Source organism: Pseudophryne corroboree, chromosome 1, assembly GCF_028390025.1.
Source record: "Pseudophryne corroboree isolate aPseCor3 chromosome 1, aPseCor3.hap2, whole genome shotgun sequence".
Lineage (NCBI taxonomy): Eukaryota > Metazoa > Chordata > Amphibia > Anura > Myobatrachidae > Pseudophryne > Pseudophryne corroboree.
Genome location: NC_086444.1, coordinates 173,721,727 through 173,740,683, shown reverse-complemented (window position 1 = coordinate 173,740,683; position 18,957 = coordinate 173,721,727). Strand labels below are relative to the sequence as shown.

General features: G+C 47.8%; 1 protein-coding gene across 3 annotated transcripts in view; it reads right to left on the bottom strand.

The window, feature by feature from the left end:
• The window catches only part of ZFYVE16 (zinc finger FYVE-type containing 16), a 200,088-nt gene that overhangs the window by 57,130 nt on the left and 124,001 nt on the right, over nt 1-18,957 (bottom strand). For all 3 annotated transcript variants that reach the window (XM_063963906.1, XM_063963908.1, XM_063963907.1), the window contains 2 exons: nt 9,159-9,239; nt 8,724-8,886 (listed from right to left, as the gene is read on the bottom strand). In XM_063963906.1, the coding sequence (XP_063819976.1) occupies nt 8,724-8,886; nt 9,159-9,239 (244 nt within the window). The remainder of the gene's footprint in view (nt 1-8,723; nt 8,887-9,158; nt 9,240-18,957) is intronic.

Sequence of the window (18,957 nt, the reverse complement as noted above, 5' to 3'; positions counted from 1 at the left end):
GAGGGCAGCCAATTGTTTCTGGAAGAAAATGGATAATGCCGAAATCTGGACCTTTACGGATCCAAATCTCAGGCCCATATCCACACCTGCTTGCAGGAAGCGGAGAAACTGTCGCAGTTGAAACTTCACCGTGGGAAACTTCTTGGATTCTCACCAAGATACATACTTTTTCAAATGCGATGGTAATGTTTAGACGTTACTCCTTTCCTAGCCTGTATCAGGGTAGGAATTACTCTGTTCGGAATGCCCTTCCGAGCTAATATCTGGCGTTCAACCTCCATGCCATCAAACGTAGCCGCAGTAAGTCTTGATAAGCGAAAGGCCCCTGTTGTAACAGGTCCTCCCGAAGAGGAAGAGGCCTCAGATCTTCCAGCAGTAGACCCAGAAGATTCGCGTACCAAGCCCTTCTTGGCCAGGCCGGAGCAATGAGGATTGCCTGAACTCTTGTTCTCCTTATGAGCTTTAGAATCCTTGGGATGAGTGGAAGTGGAGGAAACACGTACAACGACTGGAACACCCACGGAGACACCAGAGCGTCCACCGCCACTGCTTGTGGGTCTCTCGACCTGGAACAATACCTCCGAAGCTTCTTGTTGAGGCGGGAGGCCATCATGTCTATTTGAGAAACCCCTCAAAGATTTGTCACCTCCGTGAACACCTCTGGATGGAGACCCCACTCTTCTGGATGGAGATAGTGTCTGCTGAGGAAGTCCGCTTCCCAGTTGTCCACTCCCGGAATGAAAATTGCTGACCGCGCCAACGCCTGTCTTTCTGCCCAGAGGATGATACTTGTTACCTCTGACATTGCAGCTCTGCTCTTCGTTCCGCCCTGTCGGTTTATGTAGGCCACCGTCGTTACATTGTCGGACAGCACTTGAATGGCTCGATCTCACAGAAGATGTGCCGCTTGGAGAAGACCGTTTTACATGGCTCTTAGTTCCAGAATGTTAAAGGGAAGACCGGATTCCAGACTTGACCACCTTTCTTGGAAGGTTTCCCTTTTAGTGACTGCGCCCCATCCCCGGAGGCTTGCATCCGTGGTTAGAAGGATCCAGTCCTGAATTCCGAACCTGCGGCCCTCCAGAAGGTGAAACATTTGCAGCCACCAGAGGAGTGAAATCCTTGCTTTTGGTGACAGACGAATCCTCAGGTGCATATGCAGATGAGACCCCAACCACCTGTCCAGGAGATCCAGTTGGAAGTATCAAGCATGAAATCTTCCGTACTGTAGAGCCTCATAGGAGGCAACCATCTTCCCCAGAAGGCTAATGAACAGAAACCTGGGCTGGCTTCAGAACATCCCGGATCATTGTTTGAATCACCAACGCTTTCTCCACCGGTAGAAACACCCTCTACACGTCCGTGTCGAGGATCATCCCCAGGAAAGACAATCTCCTTGTCGGCTCCAAATGTGACTTTGGAAGGTTCAGTATCCAACCGTGGTCCCTGAGCAGACGAGTCGTGAGAGCAATAGACTGCAACAACTTTTCCCTGGTTAAAGCCTTTATCAGCAGATCGTCCAGATATGGAATTATGTTCACCCCCTGTCCGCGGAGAAGAACCATCATCTCTGCCATCACCTTGGTGAACACCCTCGGTGACGTGGAGAAGCCGAATGGCAATGCCTGAAATTGATAATCGGAATGTGGAGGTACGCATCCTTGATATCCAGGGACACCAGAAACTCTCCCTCCTCCAGACCTGAGACCACCGCTCTCAGAGACTCCATTTTGAATCTGAACTCCCTCAGATAAGGGTTTAACGATTTCAAGTTCAAAATCGGTCTGACCGAACCATCCGGTTTCGGTACCAAGAAAAGGTTTGAATAATAACCCGTGGTTTGCATATGAGGCGGAACTATGACGGGTGTAGTACGGGTGACCGGCGGTCTCCTGACCGCCGGTCACCTTACAGACGCCGGGATCCCGGCAGCATACCGACGCCGGGATCCCGGCGGGGAAGGGCGAGTGCAGCAAGCCCCTTGCGGGCTCGCTGCGCTCGCCACGCTGCGGGCTCGGTGGCGACCTGCGGTCGCCACGGGTTCTATTCCCACTCTATGGGTGTCGTGGACACCCACGAGTGGAAATAGTCCCTGTTGGTCGGCATGCCGACCATCGGGATAGTGAGCCATCGGGCTCACGGAGGAGGTCATGTGACTGTCGGTCAGCCGACCAGCGGTCACATGACTACCACCCAACTATGACAATGACCTGTGACTTTTCCAATTTTTGGATGGCTTCCTGTAGGATAGCCCTGCCTTCCAGGAAAGCTGGCAATCCTGATTTGAAGAATTGGTGAAGCAGAAGTTCTTAAAACTCCAGTCTGTACCCCTGGGACACAATATCCTGTACCCAGGGATCCAAGCCAGACGACACCCAGACGTGGCTGAAACATCTGAGCCTTGCACCCACCAGCCCGTCTTCCAGGCTTCAAGGTCCACCGTCATGCTGAAGATTTTGAGGAACCAGAAGCAGGTTTCTGGTCCTGGGAGCCTGCGGGTGCAGGCTTTTTGGATTTTGCACGACCACCTCTAAAGAAGGTGGTAGGAGGCTTTGACTTTTTTCTCTTAGCGGTACGAAAGGACTGCGGTGCAGATGAAGAAAATGGTTTCTTCGTAGAAGGTGCTGCTGAGGGAAGAAAAGGTGACTTACCCGCGGTTGCCGTGGAAATCCACACATCCAATGCTTCCCCAAATAGAGCCTGACCTGTGTAGGCAGGTTTTCCACACTTCTCCTGGATTCCGCGTCTACAGACCATTGGCGTAGCCGAAGACCTCTGCGAGCGGAGACAGACATGGAAGATATCCATGCAGTCATCGTACCCAGGTCCTTCATGGATTCCACCATGAACCCCGCAGAATCCTGTATGTTAAATAAAAATAATTCAATGTCACGTCTATCCATTGTATCCAAATCCCCTAGTAACGTGCCTGACCACTTTACTATAGCTTTAGAAATCCATGCACAGGCAATAGTGGGCCTCAACGCCACCCCTGAAGCAGTGTATATGGATTTGAGCTTAGTGTCAATCTTACGATCAGCCGGTTCTTTTAACTCGGTAGATCAAGGGACAGGTAACACCACCTTTTTTGACAGTCTGGACACAGATGCGTCAACTATCGGTGGGTTTTCCCATTTTTTTTCTATCCTCCTCAGGGAAAGGAAACGCAAACAGAACCCTTTTTGGGATCTGGAATTTTTTCTCCAGGTTTTCCCAGGATTTTTCAAATACAGCGTTTAATTCCTTAGATGCAGGGAAGGTTAGCAAGGCTTATTATCTATGAAGTAAGCCTCCTCAACCTGCTCAGGTGTTGTCAGTAATGTTTAACACATCTCTAATGGCTTCAATCATGAGCTGCACTCCCTTTGCAAGAGATGCCGTCCCCCTCAGCACATCCCCATCACGTCTGCGGTGTCAGAGTCGGTATCCGTGTCGGCTTGCATAATCTAGGCAAGTGCACGTTTTCGTGGGCATATGCTAGGGCACAGGTTCTCAAACTCGGTCCTCAGGACCCCACACGGTTCATGTTTTCCAGGCCACCTGTAGATTTTTTAAATGTGACAGTTGGTGATACACAGTGCAGCTGCTGGGTGACCTAGAAAACGTGAACCGTGTGGGGTCCTGAGGACCGAGTTTGAGAACCACTGTGCTAGGGGATTTTGAAGGCATAGGAACAGAACCTGACCAAACTGCCATATACTTCTTCAAAACCTGAGTTTCAGTCTCAGTATGAGCTACCCTAGTAGATATCTGAGAGATCATACCCTTAATAGAGGTTAACCACTCATTAATAGGAATCTGAGACAAGACATTACATTCATGTGTACAAGAAATGGATTCCTCTGGAGAAGAAATGTCCTCAGCAGCATAAGACACAGAGTCCCTAGAAATGGCTGTGTGAGAAAACAAACCCCCCCCCCCCCACACAGGAAAATGTCAGACACAATTTCCCCCCCAAGTATGTCACAGAGAAACACAGAGTTTGGAGCCAGCACACACACAGCGCTTCCCCAGGTAGCTATAATAAAACTACCTGGCATTGACTGTGTACCTTAAAATACTACACAGTAAATTCACAGCCTCGCCCAACACCCTTCTTCAACCCCTTGGTACCACACAGGATAGCTGGAGTCGCGTGGAGGGACAGCTGTCCATGTCAGCGTCTCTGTACAGGAACTGCAGGCAGGAAAATGGCGCTTAACGCTGCTGGGTCCGCTCTGAGGAGAAGCTCCGCCCCCTGAACATGGCGCTGCTTCCCGCTTTCCACTTCTTTATACTAGCCTGAGGTATGGTGCTGGCAGCGTTACAGAGGTCCCCGACAGCCTTGGTGACCAATGTAGGGTATAGGCCAGTGATTTTCAACCTTTTTCAGTTCGCGGCACACCAAAAAGATTTAAAAATTGCCAAGGCACACCATCGGTACCCCACGGAAAAATAAAACACACACAGGGAAATAAAACAAACATATTTGTCCCCAAGGCTAAAAACACACACACATTGTCCCCAACAGTTATTAAAATAATGCACAGTACTTGAACACACTGTCTGCCACAGTAATTCCACACATTGACCCTCATAGTAATGCCATCACACTGTCCCCCATAGTAATTGCACACATTGCCCCCCCCATAGTAATACCACCACACACACAGACCCCCACAGTAATACCACCAGACACACTGACCCCCATAGTAATGCCACCAAATATACTGACCCCCATAGTAATGCCACCAAATATACTGACCCCCATAGTAATGCCACCAAATATACTGACCCCCATAGTAATGCCACCAAATACACTGACCCCCATAGTAATGCCACGAAACACACTGACACCCACAGTAATGCCACCAGAGACACTGACCCCCATAGTAATGCCACCAAACACACTGACACCCACAGTAATGCCACCAAATACACTGACCCCCATAGTAATGCCACCAAACACACTGACACCCACAGTAATGCCACCAGAGACACTGACCCCCATAGTAATGCCACCAAACACACTGACACCCACAGTAATGCCACCAGAGACACTGACCCCCATAGTAATGCCACCAAACACACTGACACCCACAGTAAAGCCACCAGAGAAACTGACCCCCATAGTAATGCCACCACACACATAGTAATGGCACTGCACACATCATAAAGCACTGGCCCAAACCTTTTTTGTTTTCCCCCTTAGCGGCAGGAGCATTGAGGAGCAGAACACAGCAGCACGGGCCACGAAGGGAAACTAGTCGCTGCCTAGGCGGGATGGTGATGTGTACGTGACCTATGAGTCACGCCATGTCGTAGGGGTCACGGGCGGGCCCGCAGGAGAGCTGCCGTCTTCACTATACAGTGACCGCAGAAGAGCTGCCTGTGCTGCCCGATAGTGATGCTGTAAATCAGTATCACTATCGGGCAGCGCAGGCAGCTCTTACGCGGTCATTGTATAGTGAAGACGGCAGCAGACGGGGACTGGCAGCAGGGATCTCTGGCGGCGGCGGCACACTTGACAACCGCTGGCGTCACACCGGTTGAAAATCACTGGTATAGGCGCTGGCTCATAGTGCCGCACTGTGTACTGCTGAGCCTCCGGAGCGCAGTTAGTACTGCGCTCCTACCCTGTTGACGCCATCTTCACACTGGCTCCCCGCTTGCAAGGCGGGCCGGTGACTCACTCGCCACCGGAATCTTCTGGCTCTGTCAGGAGGTGGCGCATGTTGCGGGAGTGAGCGGTCACCTGGGGCGGTTAACGATCATCACTCTCAGGAGCTCAGTGTCCTGTCAGTGGAGATAGTGGCTCAAAACCCCTCAGGACAGACACTACTCCCCCCCCCCCCCCCACCCCCAAGTCCTACGAAGCAGGGAGGCTGTTGCCTAGAATACTCTTAGAAAAATAATAAAACTAGGAGCTCCCCTAGCTGTGACCGGCTCCTCCGGCCACATTTTCTAAACCGAGTCTGGTAGGAGGGGCATAGAGGGAAGAGCCAGTCCACACTCAAACTCTTAAAGTGCCAGTGGCTCCTAGTGAAGTTGACACATAACACAACGGACACCTATTAAGTTGACACATAACACAACGGACACCTGTAAAGTTGACACATAACACAACGGACAACTGTAAAGTTGACACGACAACAGATAACCATCACCGTAAGCTTTCAACAAGTCGGTGAGAATGTGTTACCATAAGATATACTGAACCTACCACAAGGTGAAACTGCTCTGTGCGGGCGTCCGGTGATTCCTATGGATTCAAAGAAAAGGATTTACCCGGTAAATACCAAAATCTTATTTTCTTTTTCATCCACTAGGGGTCACTGGAGTACTCTTGGGACGTACCAAAGTTTCTCCCTTGGGCGGGAGAGCTGGTTGGCACCTGTAACAGTAGACGGCAAAGCTAGATGCTGATTCCGCAAAAGTATTAAACCTGTAAAAAAGCACAAACTTGTGCACTGACAACCATGTTTACTACCTGCTGTCCATGACGTTCCCACAGAACGCTTAAAATGTGCTGAAATAAATGCAGGAGGTTGTAAACTAGTATGAAAATAAGCTTGACGAATGGTCAGCCTAATTTATCCTGCCAATGTCCGACTGAAAGCTGGGCAACCTACGTTTAGTGCATTATAGAGATCAAACCATGTATTTGTTTTATGTACTGTTGATGACCGGCTACATAAATGCTAAGCGCACGAACCACAGTCACAGTAGCTGGAGTTCCTGAATCTTCCGAGAAATAGGAACGATTGATAAATTTATGTGAAAAGAGGATACTACCTCTGGTAGAAGAACGGATTTCTTCCAAAGTTCTGCTTTGTAATCTTTAAACACCAGATATCGGAGGTTTACATGACCACGCCCCTAATTTAGAACACACCCTTCCAGAATTAAGGCTAGAAGAAACCTGGGGTGTAATTGAGAACATAACTGCCCCTTGGTGTAAGAGTTCAAAAAGTGGGGACTACAAAAAATCCAAGTCGTTTGAAGTCGCATGGAGATGTAGGTAGTATAAACGGATGTTAAACTGTAAGGACACCTTGCAGAAATGTATGCACTGTTGGCAAAAGAGCCAAGCGGTGCTGAAAGGAAAACAGACAAAATAGAAACCTGCACCTTTAGTGTTGCTAAACCTAGTCCTCCATCTAACCCCGTGTGTAAACATAGCACCAGACGGAATAATGGAGCTTCACCCCAACCAACATAAATTCGCCCAAACCTGTCATAATGAGCTGTTTTAACTGGCTTTCCAGCATGTAACATGGTTGGTATAACTGACTGTGGAATGCCCTCTCGTTTTAAGAGAGCGGTTTCAATAGCCACCCTGTGAAACACAGCTGTGGTAAATTGGGGTAAAGAAACCCCTTTTCCAGAAGGTATGGACGTAGCGGAATGGACACGGATTATCTGTGAGTAGACAGCGAAAATCCGAGAACGTCCTTTTCCCTCTCCCCCATGGGTGGGACTGCACTGGCACTGTGACCAGTCATCTAGAGAGAGTGCTGTGGGAGCCCAGGTAAAACACTGTATCTACTCTTGGTTACACAAACTGCTTTCTCCAAACACCACCTCGTCTTAATTCTTTTTCCCACTTTCAGGATGCATGCACACACACACCTCTCCATTCAAGCACATCGTCCAGAATACCACCTTCCCAAATTACTGATCCCAACCCTTTCTACCCTGCAGCACTGTATCACCCCCTTTGATCAACTCAAAAACCAAAGTATGAAAGATTAGTAAAATCATATCCTCAACACCTAGTCTACTAGGAGACACATATACTGTTGCCTCAGGATCATCTAGATCCAAATACCCCTGAACTTCACCAGAGAGAGGAGTCAAATTTGGGGGAGTGGTTTACAGGAGTGCTAGCAGCGTGGCCTCACACACTGTCTCCAGCAGAGGCCATAAAGGCCATGTTCTTCTTGGATATCAGAGTGGAACAGTTTTCAGACTTACTGGAGAAAAATAAATAAATAAGCACAAAATTACAGAGTTTAGAAATATGGAATAATTCTCCAGCTGACAGAAACAGGGTTCCCAGCAAGAAATCGAGGAGAATGCAGTGCATAAATATCGACAGAAGAGCATAAAAATCACAGGAGATGAAAATAACTGACTAGGGAGGAATGATCCTCCCCTTGTAAACCTAACAGCAACAAATGTCCATTCAGTGCCGAGCTGCAAGGACAGCGATATCACTAACAGCGGGGATGAGAGACACCATGTAAAAGCCTACCACCAACTGTGTGTTGTTGTCATGCCCTTCCCTCCAGCAATATATTAATCACAGTGAGAGATGGGGCTGTGCTATAGTTAGAGCAGTGGGTACCAGAGCACAGTCCAGGTTTCTGCAGAGGGTCCCATCAGCAGTCATCTGGAGGTAACTAGTCCCTTACCAGGAATCCAGAGATTGCTAAGAGCATTCCTCCATGCCAGAAAAATAAAAAACGGTAGCTATTCCATAGGTACATAACACCAAACTGAATCCTGTTGGCACCTGAGGGGCTAATGGGTTGTAATGGGGAATGCTAAGTAAACACATTTAGATCAATGTGCCAGCTCCATATAGCACAATCTACACCCCATTGTTACCAGTGTCCCCCAGCTTGGATGAGAGTGCAATAAATGGTGCACTGTACACAGGTGTAACAAATGCATGTTAAAGTATCATGTGCAACAAAAGAAAAAAGTGAATATAACACATTTTTTAAATCTTATTTTACCCTTTATTTTGCTTGTCTTCTGGTTCTACCCAACAAATTGTCACTTCTTCAGACGAGTCTCCTGAATCTATCTTTCCACATGCTATCCTAAAGTCCTTCTTGTCCCTCAGAGCTTGCCGTAAGGCTTCCATGATCTCCTGAGTTATCTGTACCATCATCCCATCTGATAAATACATAAAGTCAAATATAAATCTATGAAAAAAAAAGACTATAAAATTGTGTTGTCCACCAATAATTTAAAGAATTTAGAAGACAGAAAAATCAACAAAAACCTTAATTATATATACACACACTCTCTCATAAGCCACAAGAACATTCACCAAAATAAAAAAACACAAAACAATTTCAGATGATATGAAATATCAAGCCTTAGTACACTACTGAGGCTATTAACTGCACACTATAGCTTTGAACATAACTAACAATTACACATACCTTCTACTATGCTGGACTTGGCATGGAATCCAGATGAAGTCTTTAGGGCACCATTGAAAACAACAAAACTTGCTCCAGTAACTAAAAAAAAAAAAAAAAAAAGAGAACTAATATAAATATATATATATATATATATATATATATATATATATATTTATATTTTACCACAATAATAGAATTTTTAGTACTCGTCATATAATCCATTTCTCTTAATCCATCTGGGGAACATTAGATACCATAGGATGTAGAGGGTGCTATCCAAGAAGCAGACACAAGTACAAATTAAACTTGTTTGTGGGCTAGTCGCCATTAAACCCTTTCCTAATAATAAAGCCTCACGTGTGGATGGTCTACCTATTGAATTGTACAAGACACATACAGATTTCTATGCCCCCAAACTTTTACAGATTTTTAATTCTTTGTTAGAGCTTGGATCTCTTCCCCCTTCTATGGCGGAAGCCTTTGTGGTACTAATCCCAAAGCCGGGTAAGGTTCCTCTCTCTCCTGATGCGTACCGTCCTATCTCCTTGCTGTCCACTGATATCAAGATTCTGGCGAAGCTGCAGGCACTCCAACTTAATAATGTGGTAACTGAATTGGTGCATCCAGACCAAACCAGTTTCATGCCAGGCATATGCACTTCTCTTAATTTAAGGTGTTAGTTGACTGGCGAGGGGGTTAACAATGCGGTAGTGGTATCCTTGGATGCCAGCCATGCTTTTGATTCTGTGAAATGGATCCACCTCTGGGAGGTCTTGGCACAGTTTGGGATAGGCCACAACTTTCTAGCTTGGGTTAAATTATTATATTCCTACCATAAAACCATTGGCATGTGTTATAAGAGCAACTCCTGAAAAAGGGGTTTTAGGTGTTAGGTCAAAAGGAAAAATAAGATTTTAAACTTACCGGTAAATCTTTTTCTCCTAGTCCGTAGAGGATGCTGGGGACTCCGTAAGGACCATGGGGATAGACGGGCTCCGCAGGAGACATGGGCACTAAGAAAGAACTTTAGGTATGGGTGTGCACTGGCTCCTCCCTCTATGCCCCTCCTCCAGACCTCAGTTAGAGAAACTGTGCCCAGAGGAGACGGACAGTACGAGGAAAGGATTTTAGTTAATCGAAGGGCAAGATTCATACCAGCCCACACCATCCACACCGTATAACTTGGGATATACGAACCAGTTAACAGTATGAAACAACACAGCATCAGTCCGAGACTGAGGAAAACTGTAACAACCCTTATGTAAGCAAAAACTATATACAAGTATCGCAGAAGTAGTCCGCACTTGGGACAGGCGCCCAGCATCCTCTACGGACTAGGAGAAAAAGATTTACCAGTAGATTTAAAATCTTATTTTCTCTTACGTGCTAGAGGATGCTAGGTACTCCGTAAGGACCATAGGGATTATACCAAAGCTCCCAAACGGGCGGGAGAGTGCGCATGACTCTGCAGCACCGATTGAGCAAACATGAGGTCCTCCTCAACCAGGGTATCAAACTTGTAGAATTTTGCAAAAGTGTTTGAACCCGACCAAGTAGCAGCTCGGCACAGCTGTAATGCAGAGACCCCTCGGGCAGCCGCCCAAGAAGAGCCCACTTTCCTGGTGGAATGGGCCTTTATTGATTTTGGTAACGGCAATCCAGCCGTAGAATGAGCCTGCTGAATCGTGTTACAGATCCAGCGAGCAATAGTCTGCTTGGAACCAGGAGCGCCAACCTTGTCGGCTGCATACAGGACACAAACAGTGCTTCTGTTTTCAGGACCCTAGCCGTTCTGGCCACGTAAATTTTCAAAGCCCTGACCACATCAAGGGACTCGGAATCCTCCAAGTCTCGCGTAGCCACAGGCACCACAATAGGTTGGTTCATATGAAAAGACGAAACCACCTTTGGAAAGAATTGAGGACGGGTCCGCAATTCCGCTCTATCCATATGGAAAACTAAATAGGGGCTTTTATGAGACAAAGCCGCCAACTCCGACACTCGCGTAGCCGAAGCCAAGGCCAACAACATGACCACTTTCCAAGTGAGATATTTTAACTCCACCGTTTTAAGTGGTTCAAACCAGTGTGACTTAAGAAAACTCAACACCACGTTCAGGTCCCAAGGTGCCACCGGAGGAACAAAAGGAGGCTGAATATGCAGCACTCCCTTCACAAAAGTCTGTACTTCTGGGAGAGAAGCCAATTCCTTCTGAAAGAAAATGGATAGAGCCGAAGTATGAACCTTAATGGAGCCTAATTTTAGGCCCAAATTCACTCCAGTCTGTAGGAAGTGAAGGAAACGGCCCAGATGGAATTCTTCCGTAGGAGCATTCCTGGCCTCAAACCAAGAAACATACTTTCGCCATATACGTGATAATGTTTAGCTGTCACGTCCTTCCTAGCCTTTATCAGAGTAGGAATGACCTCATCCGGAATGCCCTTTTCCGCTAGGATCCGGCGCTCAACCACCATGCCGTCAAACGCAGCCGCGGTAAGTCTCGGAACAGACAGGGCCCCTGTTGTAACAGGTCCCGTCTTAGAGGAAGAGGCCACGGATCTTCCGTGAGCATTTCCTGCAGATCCGGATACCAGGCCCTTCGTGGCCAATCTGGAACAATGAGAATTGTCTGTACTCCTCTTTTTCTTATTATTCTCAACACCTTGGGGATGAGAGGAAGAGGAGGAAACACATAGACCGACTGGAACACCCACAGTGTCACGAGGGCATCCACTGCCACCGCCTGAGGGTCTCTTGACCTGGCGCAATACCTCTGTCGTTTTTTGTTGAGGCGGGACGCCATCATGTCTATCTGGGGCAGTCCCCACTGACTTGCAATCTGTGCGAAGACTTCCTGATGAAGTCCCCACTCTCCTGGATGTAGATTGCGTCTGCTGAGGAAATCTGCTTCCCAGTTGTCCACTCCCGGAATGAACACTGCTGACAGTGCGCTTACATGATTTTCCGCCCACCGAAGAATCCTGGTGGCTTCCGCCATTGCCACTCTGCTCCTTGTGCCGCCTAGGCGGTTTACATGAGCCACTGCGGTGATGTTGTCTGACTGAATCAGAACCGGTAGGTCGCGAAGCAAAGTCTCCGCTTGACGAAGGGCGTTGTATATGGCCCTCAGCTCCAGGATGTTGATGTGAAGACAAGTCTCCTGGCTTGACCAAAGACCTTGGAAGTTTCTTCCCTGTGTGACTGCTCCCCAACCTCGGAGGCTCGTGTCCGTTGTTACCAGAATCCAGTCCTGAATGGCGAACCTGCGACCCTCTAGAAGGTGAGCACTCTGTAGCCACCACAGAAGAGACACCTTTGCCCTGGGGGACAGGGTGATCAACTGATGAATCTGTAGATGTGACCCGGACCACTTGTCCAGTAGGTCCCATTGGAAGGTCCTCGCATGGAACCTGCCGAAGGGAATGGCCTTGTAAGATGCCACCATCTTTCCCAGGACTCGAGTGCAGTGATGCACTGACAACTGTTTTGGCTTCAATAGGTCCCTGACCAGAGTCATGAGTTCCTGGGCCTTTTCTATCGGAAGATAAACCCTTTTCTGGCCCGTATCCAGAATCATGCCTAAGAAGGTCAAACGAGTCATAGGAACTAACTGTGACTTCGGGATATTGAGAATCTAGCCGTGTTGTTGTAACACCTTCAGTGAAAGTGACTCGCTGTTCAACAACTGCTCTCGCAATCTCGCTTTTATGAGGAGATCGTCCAAGTACGGGATAATTGCGACACCCTGCTTGCGCAGGAGCACCATCATTTCCGCCATTACCTTGGTGAAAATCCTCGGGGCCGTGGAAAGCCCAAACGGCAACGTCTGAAATTGGTAATGACAATTCTGTACCGCAAATCTCACGTACGCCTGATGAGGTGGATATATGGGAACATGAAGGTATGCATCCTTTATGTCCAGGGATACCATAAAATCCCCCCCTTCTAGGCTGGCGATGACCGCTCTGAGCGATTCCATCTTGAACTTGAACCCTTTCAAGTATAGGTTCAAGGATTTTAAATTTAAAATGGGTCTGACCGAACCATCCGGTTTCGGGACTACAAATAGGGTTGAGTAATACCCCCTCCCTTGTTGAAGCAGGGGAACTTTGACCACCACCTGTTGAAGAGACAATTTGTGAATTGCATTAAAAACTCTCCCCCTTTCTGGGGGAGAAGCTGGTAGGGCCGATTTGAAAAACCGGCGAGGAGGCACCTCTTCGAATTCCAGCTTGTAACCCTGGGAAACAATTTCTATTGCCCAGGGATCCACCTGTGAGTGAACCCAGATGTGACTGAAAAGTCGAAGACGTGCCCCCACTGGGGCGGACTTTTGTAGAGGCCGGGGAGGACTTCTGCTCCTGGGAACTAGCTGTGGTTGGCAGCTTTTTTTCCTCTGCCCTTACCTCAGGCAAGAAAGGACAATCCTCGTACTCTCTTGTTTTTATTTGACTGAAAGGACTGCATTTGATAATGTGGCGCTTTCTTAGGCTGTGAGGGAATATAAGGCAAAAAATTTGATTTACCTGCTGTAGCTGTGGAGACCAGGTCCGAGAGACCTTCCCCAAACAATTCCTCACCCTTGTAAGGTAAAACCTCCATATGCCTCTTTGAGTCGCCATCACCTGTCCATTGCCGGGTCCATAGGACTCGTCTAGCAGAAATCGACATAGCGTTGACTCTAGAACCCAGTAGGCCAATGTCTCTTTGAGCATCCCTCATATATAAGACAGCATCTTTAATATGACCCAGGGTCAATAAAATGGTATCCTTATCCAGGGTATCCAATTCCGCCGATAAGGTATCTGTCCACGCTGCTACAGCGCTACAAACCCAAGCCGACGCTATCGCCGGTCTGAGTAAGGTACCAGAATGTGTGTAAATGGACTTTAAGGTAGCCTCCTGCTTGCGATCAGCAGGATCCCTGAGAGTAGCCGTATCTTGGGATGGCAGTGCTACCTTTTTGGATAAGCGTGTCAACGCTTTGTCCACCCTTGGGGAGGATTCCCACCGTATCCTGTCCTTAGCCGGGGAAAGGATACGCCATAAGAATCCTTTTGGGAATCTGCAGTTTCCTGTCTGGAGATTCCCACGCCTTTTCAAATAACTCGTTCAGCTCATGAGAAGGGGTAAAGGTTACCTCAGGTTTCTTTTCCTTATACATGTGTACCCTCGTGTCAGGGACAGGGGGTTCCTCTGTGATATGCAAAACATCCTTTATTGCAATAATCATATATTGAATACTTTTAGTCAATTGTGGCTGTAACTTTGCATCATCGTAGTCGACACTGGAGTCAGAAGTCAGAATCCGTGTCGGTATTAGTGTCTACTATTTGGGATAGTGGGCGCTTTTGAGACCCCGAGGGTCCCTGCGACATAGGGGCAGGCAGGGCCTGACGCTCTGCATAATTCCTGGACTCAGCTTTGTCCAACCTTTTGTGCAATAAATTCACATTAGCACTTAAAACATTCCACATATCCACCCAGTCAGGTGTCGGTGTTGCCGACGGAGACACCACATTCATTTACTCCACCTCCTCGCTAGAAAAGCCTTCTACCTCAGACATGCCGACACACGCGTACCGACACACCACACACTCAAGGAAACCTCTTATCTGAAGACAGCTCCCCCACAAGGCCCTTTGGAGAGACAGAGAGAGAGACAGAGACAGAGAGAGAGACAGAGAGACAGAGAGAGAGAGAGAGAGAGAGAGAGAGAGAGTATGCCAGCACACACCCAGCACTAGTGACCCAGGAAAAAAACCACACTGTATGTTTACCCAGGTAGCGCTGTAATTATTTATTTGCGCCAAATTATGTGCCCCCCCCCCCCTTTTTTAAAACCCTCTTTCACCGTGGTAAGCAGGGGAGAGTCCGGGGAGCTTCCTCTCAGCGGTGTGCGGTGGAGAAAATGGCGCTGGTGAGTTCTGAGGAACAAGCTCCGCCCCCTAAGCGGCGGGCTTCGGTCCCACTGAAAAATTGAAAAACTGGCGGGGGATCTCTTTTATATACAGTGCCCAGCCTGTATATATGCTTATTGCCAGATTTGGAGGTCCTTATTGCTGCCCAGGGCGCCCCCCTGCACCCTTACAGTGACTGCTGTGTGTGTGTGTGCTGTGTGGGAGCAATGGCGCACAGCGTTACCTCTATGAAGATCTGAAGTCTTCTGCCGCCTCTGAAGTCTTCTTTCTTCACATACTCACCCGGATTCTATCTTCCGGCTCTGCGAGGAGTACGGTGGCGCGGCTCTGGGACGAACGGCGAGGGTGAGACCTGCGTTCCATTGCCTCAGGAGCTAATGGTGTCCAGTAGCCTAAGAAACAGAGCCTAACATTAAAGTAGGTCTGTTTCTCTCCCCTCAGTCCCTCGATGCAGGGAGTCTGTTGCCAGCAGTCTCCCTGAAAATAAAAAACCTAACCAAAATACTTTCTTTCCAGGAAACTCAGGAGAGCTCCCTGTAATGCACCCAGTCTCCTCTGGGCACAGTAATCAACTGAGGTCTGGAGGAGGGGCATAGAGGGAGGAGCCAGTGCACACCCATACCTAAAGTTCTTTCTTAGTGCCCATGTCTCCTGCGGAGCCCGTCTATCCCCATGGTCCTTACGGAGTCCCCAGCATCCTCTAGGACGTAAAAGAAATACTGTCTATATATTTTGCTTCTATTCAGGTATCCATATTAAATGGGACAAATCCGTGGTGTTTTCATTGCTTTCTTCCACTATACAACCCACTGACTATGCTCCCACTTTAGGATAATGCACACAATTTATCCAGGAATCTCATTCTCCGTCTGATTTTATTGCTTTAAAATTTAGTCCCTAATATTGATCATTTACAAGCTAAGACTCGAATTTGGCAGAAGCTTCCCCTATCGGTCATGGGCCATGGAAACCTAATAAAAAGGATTATCCAGACAAAATTTTTGTACATACTTCATATTCCACTATAACAATTCCGAGTGATCGTCAGTTGTGTTGCTTCCTTTGGCTGGGGATGAAGGCAGCCTGTATTGTGGTTAAAACGTTGTGTAGATCTCGGAGCAACGGTGGCCTGATCCTACCGGATATGTACTGTACCTGAATTATTTAGCCACGCAAATAGTCAAATTAGGTGAATGGGTCACACCTGGGGACTATGGAAATCTACCTGTCGCTATTCTGGATAAGGTGGGTCTTCAATTTTTTTTGCATCAGGCTTTGAAAGTGTGGAAAGCAGCTGGAAAGATATTAAAAGACCCTACCTATTGATCCATGCTCCCCAGTATGGAATAATATGGAGTTTTCTGGAAATTTGTCACTAAGACAGTAGTGTGGACTGGATTTCCTTTGGTGTATCTGCAATAGGCTAACTCTATCAGGATGGAGTTCTCCATATCTTTGAATACTTACCTTCCACATATACTGTTCCTAGGCATTAATTCTTAAATGCACAGTGGGGGGAAGAGGGGGAAAGGGTTCTGCTGCTCAGTCACCCTCTGAAACTCCGGTCCACGACTTGGTTTGGAACATTCTCTGTTGCAAGATGGTTTCGGTTTTGTATCGCTCTATCCTCTCCAGCTGAAAAGTCTGCAAATTACTCACAGTCCACAAATGGAGCCGAACTGCTTTTAAACAAACAAAATGAAACTAAAGCACTATGGCATGTAGAGGGGGAGAGGAGGAGGCAGCCCACAAAAGTTTAATTTATGCTTGTGCCTGCTCCTTGGACAGGGCCCCCTATACCTTATGGTATTAAGTATGCCCCAGATAGGATGCAAGTGAAAATAAGATTTTACTCACCGGTAAATCTATTTCTCGTAGTCCGTAGTGGATGCTGGGGAGTTCGTAAGGACCAAGGGGGAATAGACGGGCTCCGCAGGAGACAGCGCACTCTAAGAAAGAATTAGGACTACTGGTGTGCCCTGGCTCCTCCCTCTATGTCCCTCCTCCAGACATCAGTTAAGGAAACTGTGCCCGGAAGAGCTGACATTACAAGGAAAGGATTTTAGAATCCAGGGTAAGACTCATACCAGCCACACCGTATAACTTGTGATACATACCCAGTTAACAGTATGAACAACAGAGCATCAAACAACAGATGCCAACATAACATAACCCTTAATTAAGCAATAACTATATACAAGCATTGCAGAAGAAGTCCGCACTTGGGACGGGCGCCCAGCATCCACTACAGACTACGAGAAATAGATTTACCTGTGAGTAAAATCTTATTTTCTCTAACGTCCTAGTGGATGCTGGGGACTCCGTAAGAACCATGGGGATTATACCAATGCTCCCAAACGGGCGGGAGAGTGCGGATGACTCTGCAGCACCGATTGAGCAAACAGGAGGTCCTCCTCAGCCAGGGTATCAAACTTATAGAACTTTGCAAAGGTGTTCGACCCCGACCAAGTAGCTGCTCGGCACAACTGTAATGCCGAGACCCCTCGGCCAGCCGCCCAAGAAGAGCCCACCTTCCTTGTGGAATGGGCTTTTACTGATTTTGGATGCGGCAATCCAGCCGCAGAATGAGCCTGCTGAATCGTGTTACAGATCCAGCGAGCAATAGTTTGCTTTGAAGCAGGAGCACCCAGCTTGTTGGATGCATACAGGACAAACAGCGAGTCAGTTTTCCTGACTCCAGCCGTTCTGGCTACATAAATCTTCAAAGCCCTGACTACATCTAGTAACTTGGAATCCTCCAAGTCACGAGTAGCCGCAGGTACCACAATAGGTTGTTTCAAATGAAAAGATGACACCACTTTCAGCAGAAATTGCTGACGAGTCCGTAATTCTGCCCTATCCATATGGAAAACCAGATAGCGGCTTTTACATGACAAAGCCGCCAATTCTGACACTCGCCAAGCCGAAGCTAAGGCCAATAGCATGACCACTTTCCACGTGAGATACTTTAGCTCCACGGTCTTAAGTGGCTCAAACCAGTGAGATTTCAGGAAACTCAACACCACGTTAAGATCCCAAGGTGCCACTGGTGGCACAAAAGGGGGCTGAATATGCAGCACTCCCTTTACAAACGTCTGAACCTCAGGAAGTGAAGCCAGTTCCTTTTGAAAGAAAATGGATAGGGCCGAAATCTGGACCTTTATGGACCCTAATTTTAAGCCCATAGTCACTCCTGACTGTAGGAAGTGCAGGAACCGGCCCAGCTGGAATTTCTCTGTAGGGGCCTTCCTGGCCTCACACCAAGCAACATATTTTCGCCATATACCGTGATAATATTTTGCTGTCACGTCCTTCCTAGCCTTTATCAGCGTAGGAATAACTTCATCCGGAATGCCTTTTTCTGCTAGGATCCTGCGTTCAACCGCCATGCCGTCAAACGCAGCCGCGGTAAGTCTTGGAACAGACAGGGCCCCTGTTACAACAAATCCTGTCTGAGAGGCAGAGGCCATGGATCCTCTGTGAGCAATTCTTGCAGTTCCAGGTACCAAGTCCTTCTTGGCCAATCCGGAACAATGAGTATTGTTCTCACTCCTCTTTTTCTTACGATTCTCAGCACCTTGGGTATGAGAGGAAGAGGAGGAAACACATAGACCGACTGGAACACCCACGGTGTTACTAGTGCGTCCACAGCTATCGCCTGAGGGTCTCTTGACCTGCGCAATACCTTTGTAGCTTTTTGTTGAGACGGGATGCCATCATGTCCACCTGTGGCAGTTCCCATCGATTTGTAATCTGAGTGAAGACTTCTTGATGAAGTCCCCACTCTCCCGGGTGGAGGTCGTGCCTGCTGAGGTAGTCTGCTTCCCAGTTGTCCACTCCCGGAATGAACACTGCTGACAGTGCTTGCACGTGATTCTCTGCCCAACGAAGAATTC